The sequence below is a fragment of the Brienomyrus brachyistius genome, chromosome 23 (assembly GCF_023856365.1).
Source record: "Brienomyrus brachyistius isolate T26 chromosome 23, BBRACH_0.4, whole genome shotgun sequence".
Lineage (NCBI taxonomy): Eukaryota > Metazoa > Chordata > Actinopteri > Osteoglossiformes > Mormyridae > Brienomyrus > Brienomyrus brachyistius.
This window is the reverse complement of record NC_064555.1, coordinates 12,845,755-12,866,825: the sequence shown is the minus strand read 5'-3', so window position 1 is coordinate 12,866,825 and position 21,071 is coordinate 12,845,755. Positions and strand designations below refer to the sequence as shown.

Here is a 21,071-nt window from a genome sequence, read left to right as displayed (position 1 = left end):
CTGATTAGGTCCCAGTCTTGGGACATGCTAATGCAATTCCATTGACTGCACTTGAACAAGAAGTCATATATGAAAGCGATATATCTCACAAGTACAATAACATTTCTTGCTCTGATGCAGTCAGCCTTTCCCCCATTGATCTGAATGCATGTGTTTCGATCCTTATGATTGACTGCTTCTGCAGTCGTGCTGCTGTTCCCAAAAGATCCCTGTTGAAATATATATGTGCAGCATGCATAGATATGTGCAACATGCACACTATCTACCGTTTAATTTAGCTTCATAAGTAAGAGCAATACTGTAGCTGCAGTACAATACTTTGTTTGTCCTTCTTTAAATTCTACTGCTGTTGATTGCCTATGATGAGTCAAACCCTCAGTGAATCTGCATTACATAACACTGTAACATCGGCACATTCTGCTGCCTGTGTACAAGATGTATACTTACAGTTTTACCTTGGCGAAAGATGAAAGATTACGCAGAATAATGTAACAGTGGGACGTCGACAGCGCTGTGACATTTCCCAGTGGCCGCCCACCTTGCTCAGCTGCGCCATGACCTCCCACAGCAGGCTGTGGAGGATGGACAGCTCCCGCCCCAGGTCAATGTATCCCTCGAAGGCTCCGGCGTTGCTGATGCTGTCCAAGTTGGAGATTTCATAAAGGAACTGCTGCATTGAGCCCCATTCCATCTCCAAGAACTCGTTCATGAAGCACAGGTGCTCCTCCTTACTGCTGAACCTTGGAGGGCATAAGTGTGGTGGGCAAGAAAGGTGAGCAGGTAATGATGGATTAGTTGGAAAGCAAGAGCGGCAATGGGAGACAAAGCATGTTGTAAATAAGGAAGAGGAGGAACATAATTCTGCCAAATTCACAGATTCCAAGCGAGACAATTATAGCAGTAAGTACATTTAGAAACTATGACTATTTACACAAAAGAAAATGTAATTCGCCAGTTAAGTAGTTACATTTCGTTAGTATAGAGAAAGAGCTACTTATGCTTTGGTTAGTGGTTATTGGTTAAGATGTGGTGAGGTTTCGGTGCTGTAGTAATTAAGGCCAGTCACTGACTTGGAGAATGTGGCCAGGTTCTGCACCACCTTGGCGATGAGAGTAAGGGTTCGTGAGGTCTGTTCGTCGGGGTACTCCTGGGTCAGGTTGAAGAGTGATGGGGACATGATTGCAGGGCATAGGAACCGGAGGAACAAAGAGGCACTGATAAGGCGGTCTGCTATATCCTCTCTGCCCCTCTCCGCACAGCGCACCCTCCAGGATGCAAAGACTTCCTTCAGTTCTCGAGGAAACACACTGGGCGAGCAATCAAGGATGGAAAGACAGGCTGTTAGAGCTGAGTCTTATCGAGATGCCATAACTGTGGTCACCATAAATAACTCAGACATTGTTAAGCTAAAAATCTGCTAAAAAGCTAGATATTTCAATCAACAACTACACCATAATACTGCCTGACTATGCAGAAATAGAAGGAAACAAGAATATCCACTGACCAATGGGAGTTCACGATCTTGCAGAGCGCCAGCTCACAACACATGCGAAGATTGGCTTGATGGTCAGGCAGGACAGAGGGTGGAGTCCTCATAGGATCCACCTCACAGTTCTCCTCTGACTCATACAGAGCTCTGATGAATTCACCTACATAGACCCACATAAACACATTTACTCGTAACAAACAATTTTCAAGCATAATGAAATTACTAAACTGCATCTTCAGGTGACAAGTCAGAGCATGTCCCTCATTACCTATAGCATCCTTGAGATACTTGTGTCCAATAAGCTTGAGGTACTCCTCTATGGCTTTGGTGGCCAGAGTGTTCTCACGGAAAATAAGATGCTCGCGATCCATGAACCTGTCGACCTCAGACATTGCCATGTCGGATAAGAAATCCTAAACCAGAGAGAACAGCGGTAATGGAGTAAAAGTATTTTGATCTGGCTTTCTGCTCTGTGTCACCTTTCAAACAGTTTGCGTGTGTGACATCATATACTAATCCTGGATGCAACACTCATCCTGTTGCATCTTTGTAAAATCCGCATAATATTCTATCTATCGATCTGCCTTCTCTTACCACTCTATCCAGCTATCCAACTTCCATACAGGACTCTGCAGAGATATTTTACCCCAGCATTTTTCCCCATGCTACTGTGGATAGACTCCAGGCTTACCTTGACAATTCAATTCAATTCAATTCAATTCAATTCAATTCAATTCAATTCAATTCAATTCAATTCAATTCAATTCAATTCAATATAGTACCTCTCACAACAGAGTTGTCCCATGCTGTTTTACATGAGTGTTTACATGAGTACATTACAATGTACTGAATGGGTGGTTGGAAGACATTTGGATAAAAAATAGGGCTCCAGCATTCTGTCTCTATACGAAGCTCAGGGTGGTGCCCTGGATTACCTTGGCCTTTCCGGTGCTCTGCAAGATGTGCACCAAGGCGCAGGCCACCTCCTCCTTGCTCTTGACACTCAGCAAGGGCTCCAGCACAACACACAGCACACGGTAGTTGTTGGTAACATACTCGGCGAACTCCTTGTACATCTCCATGGGCAGGATGTTCATGGTCTGGTAGCGAGCCTTAAGGCGCAGTGATGCGTTTATGACCTTGCCACCACCCACACCCCCACCCTTGGCCAACACGCTGGGCTGGATGACTGGGTACCACTGCTCCACAAACTGCCGGCCAGTGATGCTGGAGATGGGGATGCTGACCAGGCCAAGGTATGTGCTCTTCTCCTGAAAGACAGGGACAAGTAAGATAAGACAGGTATGGAGGGTGGGGGAGGGGGGTCACAGTACATAACAAGTGACAAGAGCCGCCATTTTCTAGAATGCGTATTCCCCTCTGTATGATCGGCTGGCCGTAAAGAGCAAGATGATCTCTGCAACTGGAATCTCCGCTCGATAGACAAATCCCCGGATGCTCCTTCTGTTACAAATGTTTACAGGAAGCAGAGATAATGCACAAATGATTTTTCAGTATCCAGACTCCAGGAGCACTAAGCTTTGACTTCCAAGAGGAAATCGGAGCATATCTATGCAATCAATATCATCGATCTACAGCCATAGAGCTTTGGCAAAATCGGGCTGCACCTCAGTGCACGTACAGTGGCACAATGCTGTACGATCTGCCCACTCTTACCACTCTATCTATCTATCCAACTTCCATACTGGACTCCACAGAGATATTTTACCCCAGCCTGATGTGGTCAGTGCTAGGCCACCGCCTCCCCCCATTCTACCTTTCGTCTCTTCTTGTCAGTCTCCTTATAGAGGTGCAGACGGAGGCTGCGAATGGGGGGCAGGTTGTTGAACTCGAAGTGCTCGCCCCAGAAGACGGTGTCGGTGCGGGGCTTGCTGGTGGTGCGCGCGTACAGCATGTCATCCAGGCACAGCTCACAGTAGTAGCGCTTCTTGGCTGGCAGCTCACGGGCCTCGATAATCCACAATTTGAGCACGTTGTCCACCCGCCGGCTGTTGTCCTGAATGGGGGGGTGGGGAGACGGAAAGGGTGATGGAACGGGGAGTGGGAAGAGACAAAATGGGGCGGGGCGGAAGAGGAGCGTGTGGGCTGAGGAGGACAGGCATCCACACCCAGAGACCAAACAACTCCTAGGATATTGGCCAGCTGTAGGTGGAATATGGGAGAGGCTACTGGAGATATTGTTTTGTACCAATGACAACCAATGGGACTGCAGTTCTCTGGCCTCTGGTCATATGTCAAGCTTGGCCATTTTCTTGGAGTTGCTGGTTACATAAAAACAGCGTAAGACGTGAGTCAAACCTGAAGGCTTGTAGGTTCCAAAGAAGAGACCCCATAACTTTTCAGGATCTAATTCCAAACTAAAGTGCAAGTCTAAATTATCAAATCTATATTTATCATTCAGCACAGAAGGAAATAATCAGAGAACGATCAGAGGTGAGTCATTTGAATCCAACATCCATAGGACAATTATGCTCTTGAAGCTGAAATTAGATCCCTAAATTTAGCTGCAATTTTAGCACTCGTCATCGTGTAAGTGCTCATTGAAAGCACAGCATGTCAGCTGGTCAGTTACCGTTACAATCAAGCAGTGCTTTAAGTGACCCCAGCAGTACCAAAAGTAATCATTAGTTCTGGTGAGCCCACCAAGAATGAGTAATAATACAAGTGAGGTCAATGACCACAGGCTGAGCCATGCCACTCTGACCCCGAGCCCTAGTTAGGAACTGGCGTCACTATGAATAAAGTTATCTGAAATACTCAGAGCCCCGTGAATCAGCAGAGACCCACCCCCACAGTCAGAACATCTGGGTGAGTCAAGCGACTCCTGTAACGCATCTAAAAAGAACATGGCTCATTAGGCGCCAGCCCCCCCGGCTGTTTCAAGATGGGTAAGAAGTTCCAACTGTCGGGTTTCGAATAAGAGGAAGAGGCCATATCATTCGCACAGCCAGGCTCTGCAATCTAGATTTGAATTTCTAAGGTATATAATGTTTGCTATAGCGTCTTTATTTCTGCTAGCCAGAGCTCTGCCTTCTGTAGGCCTTTTTGCACACCTATGACAGCAGTCTTTAGAGGTAGCCTGCTGTCTCTTTCAGTTTGACTCACTGTGCCTTATGTCTCTTTTTCTTGTTCTGGCCCACACCATAATCTGTTGTCCCGTCCAATAACGGAAAGATGAAGAGCAGAAAGAGAGCAGAAAGTGAAGTATAACGGTTGGGATGAAAGAGAGGCGATGATATACACACAGACGCTGGAACAGACGGGAAGAGAAGAGAAAACAAAGGGAGAAGAAGAGATAGATACTTGCTCTCTCTTTTCCTTTCCCTCTCTTTCATTCCCTCTCTTTTTTCACCTTGTTGGGTTTGACGGCTCTCTGCAGGTTCTCGATCCATTTGTCTCTCTCTGCCGCCGAGCGACAGGCAAAGCACTTGGTCCCCGAGGCTGTAGTCACCTGGGGGTGGAAGCAGTCAGACTATTAAGCAGCAGCTGAACACCTAGAGACTTTCATCAGCTCCAGTCTGCTTCAACCATTCTGGGAAAATGATTCAATTCATTTCGAGTTAAATACAGATACCTGATCTGGTGACTAAACTCTAACTAACATCTAACTTTCTATGATAATTTCCTCTTCATTCGAGTAAAATGGCATAAAGCAGGTTACTGACTTCAGTGTTTCATAAAGGCTGATTTTGATTATGAATTGTCCAATAAACACAACAGGTTTCCACCATAATGCACGTTTTTAATTCCATATAATCATGATGCAAATATGTATCCTCTTTGCATATAAGATGGTAAAATGAAAACTGCAGAAGTTAACTATTCTGTTATTTCACTTCAAACAGGAGTGCTAAGATCGACCATTCCAGTGTTAGCATGCAATTGCCTCCCAGTCTGACAGCTTGTGAACTGGTTTGCTAATATGTTCTGTACTGCTATGCCTGCTCCATTATACACCAGTGAGCTCCAGCTACAAACCCACCAGCCAATCCTGTTTAATTTTTCTCCTTTGCAACTATTCAAAATGCACCCCCCCCACCACCACCACCCACTCCATCACACTGTGCCCTCCCCAAGCAGGGCACCTCGAAGCAGTACTCCTGGCCCAAGATGCTGGAGTGGACAGGCTTGATGATGGCATCCTCATCCAGAGTCAGATCCAGAGCCTCCGCTGCGCTGCTGGGGGAAAGCAAGGACTCATGGGAGTGAGACTCCTTGAAGCTCTGCATCAGGCGCGTCCTGCCAGACAGAGAGAGCGAGAATGGGTACCCAGCATCCGGACCGACATAGGGTATCATCAAGGGCAGGAAATGAATGAAGAAAAAGTGAATTCATCCCAGCTGGCATGTCATGTCGAGCTGACATAAAGAGAGGAGGCGGTGAGACTGTTAGGATACAGACATTCAGGGATTCACAGGTCCACAAAAACACTTCGGTTATGCTAAATATCTCTATGATTTCTATCTTCGAGGTTCAAAGCCTCACATACAGGGTTAGATCAGAGAGCATATAGTTTCTTAAGACTGACTAAGCCATCACTCCGATTATGGATGATCCCAGGCCTTTGTAACAGAGATACAGGTAGTGTGACTGACCTTTATTCTCATAAGTCGGCTAATGAGTTGTTTTTCAATATTGTTCCTTCTCTTTGGATAGAAATACCAATAATCCTTCAGATTTATTTAAACCACATTGATATGCAATTATCTGACATTAGATTTATTAAATTTATGAATCCCCCATAGTAATAAGAAAGCAAACAAAAAACCTGTAATGCATATAATTCAAGATCTAATTAACGCATATATTAATGAGTTAATTAATTTTCCAGCATGTGCATTCCTGTATATGGTAAGGTGCAGTGGAAGGTGGACACACGTGTATAGAATTTATCGCCAGTGGAAAAAAAGCTTTTGACCCCAGTGACAAATGGCCTTCACGCTCTTAGTCAGATGATATAGAATTGTAATTGCTGCCCAGAGTGATGGCCAGGGGCAGGTCTCAGAAGCTAATGGGGTGCATTTAAATGCTCTGGCCACCATTCTGGGGAAGCGATACGGTCTGGTACCGCAACGACGCACAAATAAAGACCTGCCAAAACAGAGTGAACTTCATCTAGGCATACCCCAATCTCTCTCTCTCTCTCTCTTTGTGCTTACCCTAACCGAAAGTAGAGAAAGAAAATGAAGAGTGGGGAATCAGAGAGACTGAGAGGCCTCGAGAAAGGTCTCTATTTATAAATAAGCCTGGGAGGAATGGTTTTGACGGAAGAAAGCAGTAGATCCGTTGGAGGAGGGGGAGAGAGTAAACTTATATGGAGACATCCTTTTATGTAAATTGTCATAAGAGTGGAGGGGGGCCAAAGAGATAAAGCAAAGTGGACTGACAAAGTGCGAAGGATGAGAAGAGATTACTCAGAAGGTACACTATGAGAGCAGGAAAGTAGAAAGAAGAATCAGGATGAGAAAATAGCTCCATGCAGACTGCCCTGAGTATAAAAAGGTGCAGGAAACAGCATGGGGGTCCACCTCAGCCACCAGCTTGCTGTCACGTGTCTTACTGCTGAAGCCCTCTGTTACAATGCAGTCTGCAGGTTATACAGTGAATACAGTGAGGCGCTGTTCACTGATTAATAATCTGGGTGAATTCAGTTCTCTGACTGTGACAAGGAAATCACACTCTGCAAATATCACAAAGTGATATTCTGAAAAGTGTTCTGAAAACCCAGATATCTGAGCTTTGGTGGATCCCATCAAAGCTGTCCCTCGGAAATCAGAAGCAAGCTCCGGGAATGGGGACATCTCATGCTACATTAGAGCTGGCCTCTCGGCGGGATATTAATGAGGCCTAATAAGTGATGCACTTAAGTAATCGATGGGCTTGGAGAGAACAAAAGTGGACAGAATTCTCAGCCCCCTCCAGCCAGAGAGAAGGGTGATAGATTAACGATACTCAGCTTGCGGGTGACATGGAACAGACAGAAACAGACAGCCCACTGCAATCACTTCTGGCCCTTCGTGTGGCTATCGCCAAAGATAAACATTATTCGCTCAAAGTGTGTGCAATGCTACAAGAGGCAATAATGTGAAACTGTGGGAGGCCATTGAGAGGGAAATCGATGGCAACAAACTGAAGTTTTTTATGACAGCATGCTCACCTTACTCAACACTGAATTACAGCAAGAAACCCAACAGCCATAGATAATGTTAAATATAGTGTTTAGAATAACAGGAGAAGACTGCCTTGTCTGGTTCTCCACTTCCTTTAGATTAGTTTGATCCTTGAGGTTTTTAAAGTACCAGTCAGTGAAAATCTTGAGCAATTGGCGCCTGTTACCGAACCCACACATCAATCCACGATCTGGACCGCATATATTCATTTAAATTTAAACAGCTGAACTAACAGACACACTGCCTTCTCCATAAACATAGCTGGCATCTCCCTGGCTCTTGGCAATGTGACACCACCTGCATCTCATGGTTCAGCCAATCAAAAGGACCAACCTGCGCCGACATCACAGCCAATCATAAACCCTCTATTACTTGAAATTAATCCACAGTAACTAAATAAAAATAAACAACAATGAAACACTGTGGATGTTAAAAAAGGATTATTTCAAAGCATTTTGGGCATGAATATAAAGACAAACAGGCAACCAGCATTTGGACTGCAGAGAAAAGCACAGACACAAACACACAGCACACACACAGATCCCCATACACATAATTTAAGAAGATTTTAAGCAACACTGTATAATACATATTAAAAGACAGACCTCATCTGCATGCCGTGTCTGCGCTGCCCGTCCACCATCAGAAGCACACAGAGACGTGCAAAAATGACACATTCATAGTGCTTTCTAACAGACTTGCGCCCACGCACGGTGCCACATTGCCAGACAGGGCCGGGGGGGGGGAGGTGGGGAATAGGGGGTGGGGGGCGGTCTTTTACCTGTCCTGGTCGGCGCTACGGAAGCGAGGCAAGATCATGTGACGGAAGCTGCTGGTACGGTCCAGTTTGGGCTGACTTTTGGCTCGCTTGATGGAGCCCTTCAACCTTTTGCTGAGAAAACTCTAGTAATGGTGTAAGGGGGAGGTGGGGGGGGGGTGATGTTACATGAACAAGTCAGTACAATCCATAAGACAATCCGAAGGCCGCAGAAAAAAGGGAAACAGGATTGGGGCAGACAGAAACACGGGTGTGATGGGGAAGACAGAAGGGCCAGTGGGCAGAAAACAGAAGAACTGAGCTTCATAAAAGAGGAGGAAGAGAAAGACTTTTTAATACAAGAAAAAGATTAAACTGAGAGGTGTATGAAGGACAAAACCCATCCCAGAGATCTGCTTTCTCTATTAATCAAATGCTGATGAGTGTTTGACGCATGGAACATTAATTTAACAACTAATTAATTTTGATATAATTTAGCCAAAAACAAATCTCTAAATCCATTAAATACTCAAAATAACTATTAACTGAATAAACAGAACCTTTCAATTTGGGGGTAAATTTGGGTTTCATTTCTAAAAAACAATTAGTACATTTGACATTATTCTAATGGTCTGAGGTCAAGACAAATGATTCACAAGATATGCATAACTGAGTGAACACTCAACTGGAAGGAAAAGGAATGTTTACAAAGAGGTTTTGACAGATATACCAGATCTCATCCAGAGAAATTAATAAACACTGCAGTTCCATCAAATGACCCATGGAGGGGGGTGTTGGGATATAAATATTAATAGGAAACTTGGACAAGAGTCTCTATTGGCTATACTGATACACATACCACTACACTCCTTTAACAGAATACCCAGCTTTGTAGAAGTTGGCTTCACAAAAGAGTGAAAACTCATCTCAATGTCTTTTTACGGTTATTAGTGATAACAGATCAGTTTGAGATTCCCAGACCACAGTAAGATCTAATGGACTTCTACAAAGAGTACTCCGTAATGCAATATATACAGAATAATATTTATAGCAGTTTATAGCAAGGTTTCACCATGCTAATTGCCGAAGTCTATGAAAAGAAAAAAGGATGTAAATGAATACACAATTTAATTAAATAGATGATTTCCAAAAATTCTGGAAACACCCATACAATTGACCAAACTAGATTCTTATAAGAATCTTACAGGATTAAAGGTTCTGCTTTTATATGTATAGAAGTTGGCAAAGGATTAAAATCCACAGCCTGCTGTTAATTATGCAACTTTTCTCTAGGTCCCTCTGCCCAACACCCAGGACGTAATGTTCAGAAAATTTGAGGAACAGATGTGTACTTATATGCTAATCAACTTGGTAGCTAATATTGGCCTTGTTTAGACGCCTGTCTGTCAATAACCACCAAAACCTTAAAAAAAACCCTAACAATAAACCATAGCATATTATAAATTGTAGCTTTTTGTGACTAGATGGTTCAGATGGCATACCTCCACAGAGGGCTTAGGTGCAACACAGGATTCAGCCTTGGGATTTGAACCAGCGACACTCCAGCCATTGACCCCGGGTGTGTGAGTGGAGGAAAGAGGGAAAGATGGGTAGAGAGAGAGCGATCGAGGGAGGGGAGGCATGGGCACTAAAGTCCCACAGGGCTGAGTGGGGAAGGACGGGAAGGATGGAGAGAAGGTGGGGCAACGGGAGCGAGCGGGGGGCAGAGGCTGGGGTGAGGTGTTTACCAAAGGCCCACAAGTTTGGGAGGGAGAGGAGGGGAAGGAGGGGGAGAGGGAGGGGCACGAAGAGAGAGTGAGGGAAGAAGGATGTTGGGGTATGGTCACAGGCAGTCCATAAGTTTGCAAAGGAGACGAGGAAAAGAAGAGAGATACAGCAGACGATGGAGACAGAGAGTGAGGGGGAGCAAGGGAATTAGGGCGGGGATCAGGGGTACTCACAGGCTGTCGGAAGGGTTGAGGAGGGGCAGTGGGAGGGGTCTCCATGCTTGGCTGCTTCCCAGTCGCTATGCTCTTTCTGCGAGCCCGCGCGTGCTCTGAAGGATACATCAAAAGAGATCAAAATTAGACAATGAAAGAGCAACAGAGGAAAAAGAGGTTAAAGCTAGAACACTGTTCACATTCATCAAAGACCTTCTTTTTTTTAACTGAAGGACAATAGGGGGTGATAAAAGGTATAGAAACTCTGCACCGACAGATCTGTCTGGAAAACTGAATGGGAGGATGAATGAAAGCACTAACCATGTCCAGGAGCACCTATGTCTTCATAGGAGCTGCTGGTGTGTGTGTGAAATAACATTAGCAGATATGAGGTGGAGAGAAAAGCTAAGCGTGTTGTCAGACAGGCAAAGTGCTAGCCTGCAACAGGTAGGACACGCTTGGTCTGTAAGAGGACAAGCGCACTGCATTCCTGTCAGTGGGCATACTCAGCTCACTAAGCACACTACTCACTAAGACTTTTCATCGCACCTTTTTTTTTGTTTCTGTCACCCTCCATTGTTCTTTCTCCTTTTCCTTTCTCTCTCCATCCCGCTCTCCCTTCTTCCCAATTTCCCCAAAGAGCAATAATAACCTTTTTTATACTGAAGCACTAAAAATACATCCACTCTCACTCTATCCATCCCTCTCTCTCGCTCTCCAGCTCTCTCTCTTTCTTGCCATCCTTCTCTCCCACGCACCTCTTTTACATAATTCCAGTGGTACGCTCACCCCCTCCTCTCTTCATCCCGTTTCTCTCGCTCTCGTCTCCAGCTCTTTCTCGCTCTGTTCTTCACTCCCTCTGTGCCGTCCCCTCAATCCTTCTCTCTCCCACTGCTTTCTGTTTCCATTTTGCCTTCCTCCTTTCCAAAACCGAGAAGGTTTTACAATTTCCCTCCCTTGTCCCCCTTATTTCACCTGCCAGAAGCCTCACAATGCATTCAGCTGGGGCTTCAGGTTTAAATCAAGGATGCTAAGTCACCACAGAACCTATGGGATCCAAACAACAACTCAGCAAGAACCACACAATAAAGCTGTTTCAACCAAGTTAAGAAACGACTGCTGCGGCAGTAATAAGCACACATCTAATAAAAAGTTTCCCCCGGCACTAACAAAAACAAACTACAATAAGCAGCTTCTCCAAATAACTTGTGTGGGAATTGGATGTTTTTGCACAATGCCCATTTTGTTCAGTGTTCATCAACAGTGCTAAAAAATATGGCATGTATTCCTATGTCCAGTCAAATGACACTGCCCATTTTGTCCTCTCTCACATGTCCTAACTTTGACATCAGCAAGCCCTCAACCAGTCAAAATGCAACACAGAACCCAGACAGTGGCAGAAAAGGGCAATCTCTACAAGGAGTAGGTTGGGGAATCTTGCATTTCTGTGCATGTTCTAGCCAGCACACTCCTCTGCAACACTGTGGCCATTGTGTTACTGGTCTAACTGCTGCTGGCCTCAGTTGAAGACATATTATACCAGCATCATTAGTAATACTACATTCATTTTCAAAGGTTTCTGCTGGAAATCCATTGCTGTTGTAGCTGAGCTTCCTTCTGGATGAGGGAGATTAACAACATAATTTCTTCCCCCCTCAAAACTCAAAAAATGTGTTAGAATGCTGAATCGATGAAAGGAAATGTTCACAAAGATATAACACACTGTCCATTTTGTGAACCAGAGGAGTGTCTCAGAATAGTGATAAACATCAAGAAACCCCAACCCCTTCAGAAAAGCACACATTCAACCCAAAACACAAGTCAATCATCAATAAAAATCACAGACCATACGTTGACTTCCCAAGGAAACCATTAGACATCTGTATAATTAAAAAAAATATGAGAAGATGAAAAAACAATATCTGACTTCTAATTCAAATTAATTACAGGCATTATAACTATCCAATTTAAAACATTTTGTTAAGTACAATGACGTTCAGGGCTGCCCTCAGTACAACCTCATGGGAAAGATTAATTTTCTTCTATTGTCCATCAGAAGCTCTCCAGTAATAAAGCTTATTAGAATAAAGAGTCTGTTATTAATAGACAAGAATGGGCGTAGGCACCATAATCAGTACTAATACCACTGCAACAGACAGTGTTTTATGTTGTTTAACAGTATAACTAAATCATCTCTTGACTATAACAATACATTATAAGCAGGTATAAAGAATAGCGAATTATGTTAAGTGTGTTGCAGTGTAGCGGATGTTCTAAGAGACAGCTATGTAAACTTTCTAACAACCACTTTAAAATAATGTTCCCTTACTGACAAAGGTTATGAGAAAACAATCCTTGTGGTTGGGGTCCTATAATTCATTTTGATTTTTTGTAATGACCTCACTAATTAAAAGTATGAATCCTTTCAACTGCAGAACACTGGCCCCCAACAACTGCATCTGGATGAGGCAAATTCCCCATACCATCATTCCACATACATGCATTAAACACAAGTATTAGAAGCATCCCTATTTTTATGCTGATTAATAATCCAGTCAAGGTTCTTAAAGTCCTTCAAACTCATACCTCATTTGTTCTGTTTGATATAATGCTATACAAAGGAGTCTTTGTGGTGTCCCTTTTCCTTTTCCACACGATATGTCACATATGTAAGTCACCAAAGGCCTTATGCTAGTCAAATGTTTGTCAAAATGATATTTTATATAGGGATCACAAATAAAAGTAGCAGTAACCTGATCTGGACACTTGGTGTGGGCTCTCCACACATGACTATTATGAATGCCCCATTAGAAATTAAATCTGGCTATATTAAATAAATACACGATGGGGACTTTCATCCAAAGTCTTTTAGATCAAGTTAATACATATTACATCAAAAATTGTGTTGAAAATATTGTTAGACTTCAAAAGGAAATCCTTAAGAGAGGATGTCTCATGTTAACCAATTTGAAGCCACTGTCTGATATTTCATTTCAAGTAAAGAACAAGCTTTAATGTAAAATCTGGTAAGAGATAGTGGTAGCCTGGTTCAAAAGCTTCCACCAAATAACACAAACCACAGGTAACTTGCACATTTTCATTTATATGCAGCTTAAACATACTTTAACTCTGAAACTGGGACTTATTAAAATCTATGTTGTCCATATGAGTCCGCTTTATTTTTGTGGACTATTTATCTACCTCTACACTATTCCACATTCCATCTCTTTGTTTGGTTTCTATGGTAACAATTCCAAGTGCCTTCCATTTCAGTCAGCGTACGTTGACCACAAAGACACAGATAACAGGCACAAAAAATGTACAGTATTTATGACAAACATACACACACCCTAGTTGCAAGCAGGTGCATGTATACAAACACATGTGCCTCACACACCATTTTAGGTGGAAAATAAATATAAAACAATACAGTACAGCTCATGGTTACGCATTTATCGTTGTCATTAATCTTCGTTTCAAAGTATTTCATTGGACTTTGCTACTATATAAACAAATGGATGCTCACATCTGCTAACATTTCATTCAAGTACACCTATAGATACACAGTTATAGACACAATCCATAATAATGTATGATTTAGTGGTTTCAGAAAGCAAGAATGCTATGTGTAGTCCATAAAGTTTAACATGCGTCCATAAAGTCCACATATTAGACATACTCCACCCAGTAATGAGTAATGAAATTAGAAGTCATGCCTGGATGTATCTGGGTATATCTGGGTGTGTTGTGTGTGTGTGTGTGTGTGTGTGTGTGTGTGTGTGTGTATGTGTGTGTGAGAGAGAGAGAGCATGTAAATGTGAGTAGCTTTATTCTGAATGTAAATCTGATGTTAGGCTGAAGTGTGTGTGGGTGGGAACAGCTTCCAGCTAACTCCCTTAGATAGAGAGACATGGGGGGTGATGGAGAGGCAGAGGGAAAGAGAGTGGGAGTGTAAACACTATACAACAGCTCCAGGCTTTGTGTGTACGCTCCTGTGTGTACGTGTTTCTGACAAATATTTTATCATATGCAGTTCAATGCATTTCAAGACTGGAAGCTAAAGAAAATAAACACAAATGTTTCATTTCATGTACAAATGCCTGTTGCTGTAATTGTAATTGTGCCGGTTATTGCAATAATATAACAAAAGAGTTCTAGGAAAAGTAAACGTGTCAATGAGAACATTTTCACTTAAATGTCGAAAAAAATATAGAGAAATGCAAATGAACATCTGCAATGATTGCATTTTAATTACAGTCTTGTAGTAGCAGGAAACGAAAACACGAAACAACCAATAACTGCACGAAACAACCAATAACTGCACGAAACAACCAATAACTGAAGTTAAACTGAGTAGACTGTATTGCTGTTTTGCTGCCTCTGAGCTCTGGTGTTTACTGTCTGGGGGGATTATATATGAATCTGAGGTCAAATTTCAGCTAAGGGTTTCCGCTTTGTAAGCTGTGTCTGCAAATGTGTGCATTCATTAAATTACTAATGAAAGCAATTTAATAAGTGCATATATTTTAATGCATATGAAAAATTAGTTGAATTGTACTTTTTGTTTGTATGTGATAATTTGATTACATTTTGAAAATGAAATCAAGTGAACTTCCCATGGTCTTCTCAAAACATATCTCCCCAAGCAGGTAATGCCATCCACTTCAGAAAGGTACATCAACATGTTTAATTGCTTAGCTGAAACATCAGTCCGAAACAGCTTATAGTTCGATATTTTATTGTAGAATTTCAGGTTAAGCTCTTTGTGCAGAGACAGTGCACACATCCCACCCGCAACTCCAACCACGATTGGATTATAAGGTCTTTAACCTCAATGCTACCAGAACCATTTTGTAAAATCAAACTACAGATCCCCAAACTTGCTGAGTTAAGAGCTTCACCCTTTGCCTTTAAAAATAAGAGGAGAAGGTTAATGTCAGCCTTGGGTATTTTAGATTATGTAACATATTCAATACAGTGCAAGCTTCTTGATATTTGGAAATTCTGTGAACTTTTTGTTAGGTGTGCAATGGCAGGCCGAGGGTGTAAGAGGATCAGATAAAAACAAAGTTTAAATATATTTTTTTAAAAATTGTGGCCCCTACCTAAGAATGATGTAGTTGTTACTCCCTTCCAGACTTGTCGAAACTTTGTTCCACTTCTTGTTGAAAGCGTCTTCCTCACTTCATATCTGTGTAACTGCTGCTCTTGGTTGCAATTTGTTCCTGTTATACTGCTATTAAATGCTACTATTCATCCTGGCATACGTCGTGGTCTTAAAAGGCGTATGCCTGTGATGTGTGTTTCCTGCTACCAAAACTAATGTACCTATATAAATTTAATCATGTCCTCCAAGTTCATTCAGCCAAATTTTGCGCGTGTGAAACCTGGTTCGCGTCCTTATACCAGCGAGTCTCAATTTACGAGCTAAATCGGCAAGCAATCCATTAATTATGGAAATAGTTTGCATTGTCTATAATTTAAGCTGATTTAGATAATGCTTAGGTGAGTGCCAGATTTATGTCAGTTTTGGTCCTTTACTAATCGTCAGAGCTTTGCGCAGATGACACCGGTCGGTTCTGTGTTTTACATTAAGTATAACTCCTTGCAAAATTTGCTACCAATACCAGATGATGAGGAAAGTCAACAACTTATTTGTCAGAAATTTAAATGTTTAACATATAACATATGAACTGTTTTCCTTACAGACACCAAGCATTTGTTTAAATAGTCAAACAGTTCATCATGGCCAGTCCATGGCTAAAACCACCAGAAATTTCAATTAAAAACTTCAAATTGGCAGGCTATAGTAAAACAAGACCCATATACAACATAAATTCTCAAATTTTGTTTGATTATTGAGGCTGGAAACAAAAAGCAACTAAATATTTAATTCAGGTGTGGTTTACACTGCTAGCACGGAGTCTTTAAGTTGAATTCGTATGAAAATAAGAGTATCTCGTAGATCACGCTAATTTCAGAATTAGCGTACACATGTGTGTACGAGTTATACTTCAAAACAGATTGTGCTCATTAATCTTAAGAAAAACCATATAAAATTTATTTTGAAGGTTAATCTCTCCGTTTTTCTCTATCCATATTTTCACAACGGAGTATTACAAACACTATATAAATATATTTAGATGCTGGTAATCTTTAAATTTTGTTACAATAAACCATTCTAATCAAATCTCACAGACCGTTTATTTTAAAAACACATCCCTGAGAAGTTAATGTTATAATTCCTCACGAATATTTGGCTCTTTCTTCCACCGCCCCCCAGCCACGCTCCCCGGTACCGGCAGCGGCTGTTCCGTGGCAGGCAGACCCGCTGAGAGCTCCGTGCTTACGGCCTCTCCCTGATCTTGTTCTCCGTCTTCCTGGCCCCCGATCCTTTCGCAATCCACAATCTGATGCCCGATACCGCTGCCGTTTCCTCGGTAACCTACAGAATCTATTCTGAGGCTAAATTCTCTCATGTTTTGGTTGTATAATGGTTATTAATGTTATATGCCTAATAACTTGCTTCAGCCGAGGATGATATACTTATCACAATTGCACAATAATAATCATAAAACCAAAAGCAGAGCTCTCAAGACTATTGAACATCCACGAATATATATATGCAAACCCACCACTGAACTAAGGCAATTCTTCAGTAATGTTATTTGTCGATAATATTTCGAAATACCATAGTTACACCATCAATAACAGAATAAATCATCAGAAAAAGAGGGTGAATGTAGGTTTCTTAATAGGTTTTACCGACGCTGGTTTGCCATGTGCGATACCTGCTCTCTCGAACGTAAAACCGCATGCTGGGCGCGCGTGCATGTGCTGGCGGATGCGTGCATTCTTTCAGTATGCGTGTAATTAAGCGAGTGCAAAATAATCCGTCGTTACTTCACGATGGAAAAGCTCGCTTGCATCCCTCCTTCTGAAAATAAACCTCCGAGATGCAAATATCTGGTTTCTCGAAACTAGGGACGGTCTTCGATCCCACTTAGATTTCTTAGATGCAGACTGTCAAGGAATGAATACCTCATCCATGTACCATTCTTCACCATCCAGCAAATGACCAAATTAACCCAGATGAAACATACCACACATCTCAAAGTAAATCATACGCTACAGCTAAGTGACAGCATTATGGGTGTCATCAGTATTTTCGTCACATATCCCCCGGTTTATCCTACAGAATATTCCACAATCCAGATATACGATGGCAAATGATCCCTACAGTTGAAAGAGGCTGGCGGTTTGCAGTCGGACAGGTGTAATAGAATTTCGCCTGCATCCCACGGTCCCTCGCTTTTCCATTGCATTCACTGTCACTTTCCTAGTAAAGGGGGCAGTGATTTAGAAAGAGGGTGGGAGCAAGAGAAAAATATTACGACACGGAGCGTTTGAAAGTACGAGAAGCCTAATGAACTTTCATCCTCTCCTTTCTTCCCTCCCTCCCATCGCAGCCAGCTGAATACTGAAACTTGGGATGCTGCCACAGCAGTGCGCTCGGCTCGCGTAATAGCAAATGCGAAGTGCAGATCAGGCGCTTCGCGTTCCAGTAGGCATGTTACCTGTCACGGCGTCAGCTGTCCGCCTTCTTCATTTCGTGATTTCTATTACGCAAACACGTTAGGATTCAGATCGTGTCAATTGATTTAATTGATATTTAAAGCGTGCTTGGATGAGTCGATTGATTCAGATGCCTATTGCATTCCCCTAGCAAGCTCCATCTAAAGCAAATTTAACAAATAGTTCTAAGTAAACGATAAATATTTCTAAAACGATCCAGTTTTCAAATAGTAATATAAATTACTGCTTAGGGTACTGATTTACAATTTCGTATATATGAAAGTCATCATATGTCAATTAAACACAATTCCATCAATTCCACGGGTAATTCATAAAAATTAAACACACTTGTTGTGGGGAAGTTGCCGGAGGGCATTAAAGGGTAGTCTAAACTTCAACTCAAAAAATAACGAGTTACTCCCAGGGTTATCTGGATTACAGACGAAAAGTGAAAAAGATTTGTCTGTTCTTGACTCGCTCATGCATGCACGTTTCTAGAATAAAAATGCATGACTCTACGACATACTGGGTTGTAATGTAAGCGAAAGCATTAGAGTAAGAGCAGAAGACAATGCTACCTTGAGCTTTCAAGAAAACCCGTGTAAATGCTCTATTCTGGGCAAGCCAAATATGGTGCGCCCCAAAGTATCGACTGACATGCAGGTAACTTAAGGCACTACTGACATTTTCTCAAATGGAAAACAGGTCAAATAGTCTCGTTTTCCGAGACGCAAATGTGAGAAGATAGTAATTATTATAAATTGCATTTTTTAGACGAGAATCTTTGAAAAGCATGATTGAAGCCATTAAAATAGTTTTTCATCTAACATTCGAATTTTATTCAAATATTATTCAAGGGAGCATTTAGTATATCCTTATTTTAAATATATATGATCACATGCTCCAAGTTCACCCCAAATTATATAAGTGATTATGGGAAAATGGGTGGATGGGTGGAGGAATGCATGGATGGACATAATTACGTAATGACTGATGAATTCAATGTTTAGTAAATAATTAGCATACAGTACAATGCTGTATAAATGTTACAATTTTGTGATGTAACTTTCAGTTTTGCAGATACATGACCTGGTTCAGAAGATTACACACATATGCAATGTTGCTGCATTTTGTGTATTATGGGTGAACAGGGTCAGACATTTACCTGTAAGTAGGTCAGAGGCCACACAACCCTCCAGCTTTGCCTGAATACCTTAAATGCTTAAGTCTGGAGTTGATGTCAGAGACACTGCAGCCCAGTTAACTACAGTTAGCTACATGTGCATGCATGTTATTAACCTGTAAAAGTTAAATGAGAACAGGGAACAGGTGATCTCTGCTTAGCTCTTTTTACTTTGCCTTATCTGTATGACCTTCTTTTACGCATTTCCTTGGAATTTGCACAATGAGACTTTCTCAGATCAGTCAATCGCATTCTGGGCAGATTCCCAAAAACATCAGCATAATTTATGCAAAACCTAAGCCAAACCATACCAGAAGAGCAATAGGATCATCTTGATCCAAACTAGAATGCAGTATGATGCAGCTACAAAACATGACAGTTTCTTTTTGGACTACAGTGCAGGTTGCCATGTGTTTGATTTACATTAAACATACATGCTGAATTTATACACCATCATCTGGGCAAACAGTTTGCTGCTGGTTTGAGAAAGAAGCCACCATTCAAGCACCATGAACAAAGTGTCTAGACTTTGGAGCTAAGAAAAAAATATGCTTTGAAATGGATCTGCTCACAAAACCAGGCTGGGTGGCACAAACTACAGCCAATGTCCATGTCATGTATTTAACTTTGCCTGGGAATACTGTAGTAGTGGAATTTAAATTGTGGAATATTACAGATTTGGGATGACACGCTGAACAGAAATTCTGAACTTGCCGCTGCATTAGCACCTCCTAGAGGTTTGTCCAGCACTGGTGTGGCTGCCAGCAGCCTGTAGTGAGAAAAGTGCAGTCTCCCAGCTCTCCCGCAGAATTCTCTGTGACCTGCAGTGTGTAAAAGGCTACTGACTGGCAGGTGTGTGAATCAGAGAAGCACACACTTACTGCCTTTCAAGCTTGAGGTACAGGTTCAGCGTAGAAAACTTTACCATTTTCTTTGCATTATTACTCTCTGTCAAATCAGATCATTGGCAAAATTTAGCCAAAAGTACTCTTACACACATCTCACACATACATGGTGCATGGGATTTTCACCAGAAAAACCATATCCTATCAAAAAAAGCAAAGTATTATGCATGCACTATTATGCATCAAGCCATGTGATATCTGTATAGTGAGGGCCTCTGGATCAGGGGTGCTGGAGTGGCACTTGGACCAGTGTAGGTTCCAGGAGGGGAGGGAAAACAAAACATAGCCATTGTTTATCCATTCACACATCCATTTTCCAGCCACTTTCCTAAGGAGCACTGGCCACAAGGCAGTGGATGCCCTGGATGGGATGTCAGTCAATCCAAGTTTTAACATTTATTATCTTCTTTTATTGTTTTAGTTACTATCCTAATACATTGCACGATATACAGCAATACAATACAGACATTTCTTTAGACAAAAGTGTAATAATAGATGCATAGTGTAATGAATGCAGTTTGTTTCAGGTGCTGAGCCTTCACTACTAGAAATATGAGATTTTGACAGTATGTTTAAATAGCTGCACTTCACATTTAAACATGAGAATGTAGCTGAACGATTTGCAAAACTTTCACGAGAAATGGTGTGTATGGGGAGAAGCCATTAAGAGATCTTAAAGGAGTAGAACTGCCTGCGCTGTGTCACCATTTGTGGCTCGTCATGCTGAAAATGTTTCAAGGCAGCGGCGGAGGGAAAATACAAAGGGGAGCCTGCTGTTACAGTAGAAGGTCTGGGAGGGAGGCAGGATGATACGAAGGGATTAAATGTACGCCTCAAGGGAAATGAGTAAAAGGCTAAAGTGATGAGCTCATATAATTCAGCAAGAAGCATGTGAAGGTATAGGAAAAATGTAATTAAACATGTATAAAGAAATGTATTGATAAAAGATACTGTAAAAAGTACAATTTATAAAAACATACGTTTTTCAAAAGCAAAGCAAGATCATTTAAAGATGTGAAGATGTCGTAGAA

General features: G+C 41.9%; 1 protein-coding gene across 20 annotated transcripts in view; it reads right to left on the bottom strand.

Moving 5' to 3' along the window:
* Positions 1-21,071, bottom strand: part of LOC125719247 (ras/Rap GTPase-activating protein SynGAP-like) — a 144,558-nt gene that overhangs the window by 87,952 nt on the left and 35,535 nt on the right. For 12 of the 20 annotated variants that reach the window (XR_007385045.1, XR_007385046.1, XM_048993847.1 and 9 more), the window contains exons 4-13: positions 10,399-10,493; positions 8,462-8,583; positions 5,596-5,749; positions 4,863-4,961; positions 3,267-3,506; positions 2,425-2,760; positions 1,758-1,902; positions 1,505-1,649; positions 1,071-1,307; positions 539-740 (exon numbers count right to left, since the gene is read on the bottom strand). Coding sequence is in view for 18 of the 20 variants with exons in the window: in XM_048993847.1 (XP_048849804.1) it covers positions 539-740; positions 1,071-1,307; positions 1,505-1,649; positions 1,758-1,902; positions 2,425-2,760; positions 3,267-3,506; positions 4,863-4,961; positions 5,596-5,749; positions 8,462-8,583; positions 10,399-10,493 (1,775 nt within the window). In the remaining 2 variants the exon portion in view is untranslated. Of the gene's footprint in view, positions 1-538; positions 741-1,070; positions 1,308-1,504; positions 1,650-1,757; positions 1,903-2,424; positions 2,761-3,266; positions 3,507-4,862; positions 4,962-5,595; positions 5,750-8,461; positions 8,584-10,398; positions 10,494-10,926; positions 11,063-11,135; positions 11,298-15,482; positions 17,744-21,071 lie in introns of those variants that run through there. The other 8 variants (XM_048993841.1, XM_048993842.1, XM_048993856.1 and 5 more) reach the window with 8 other exon arrangements.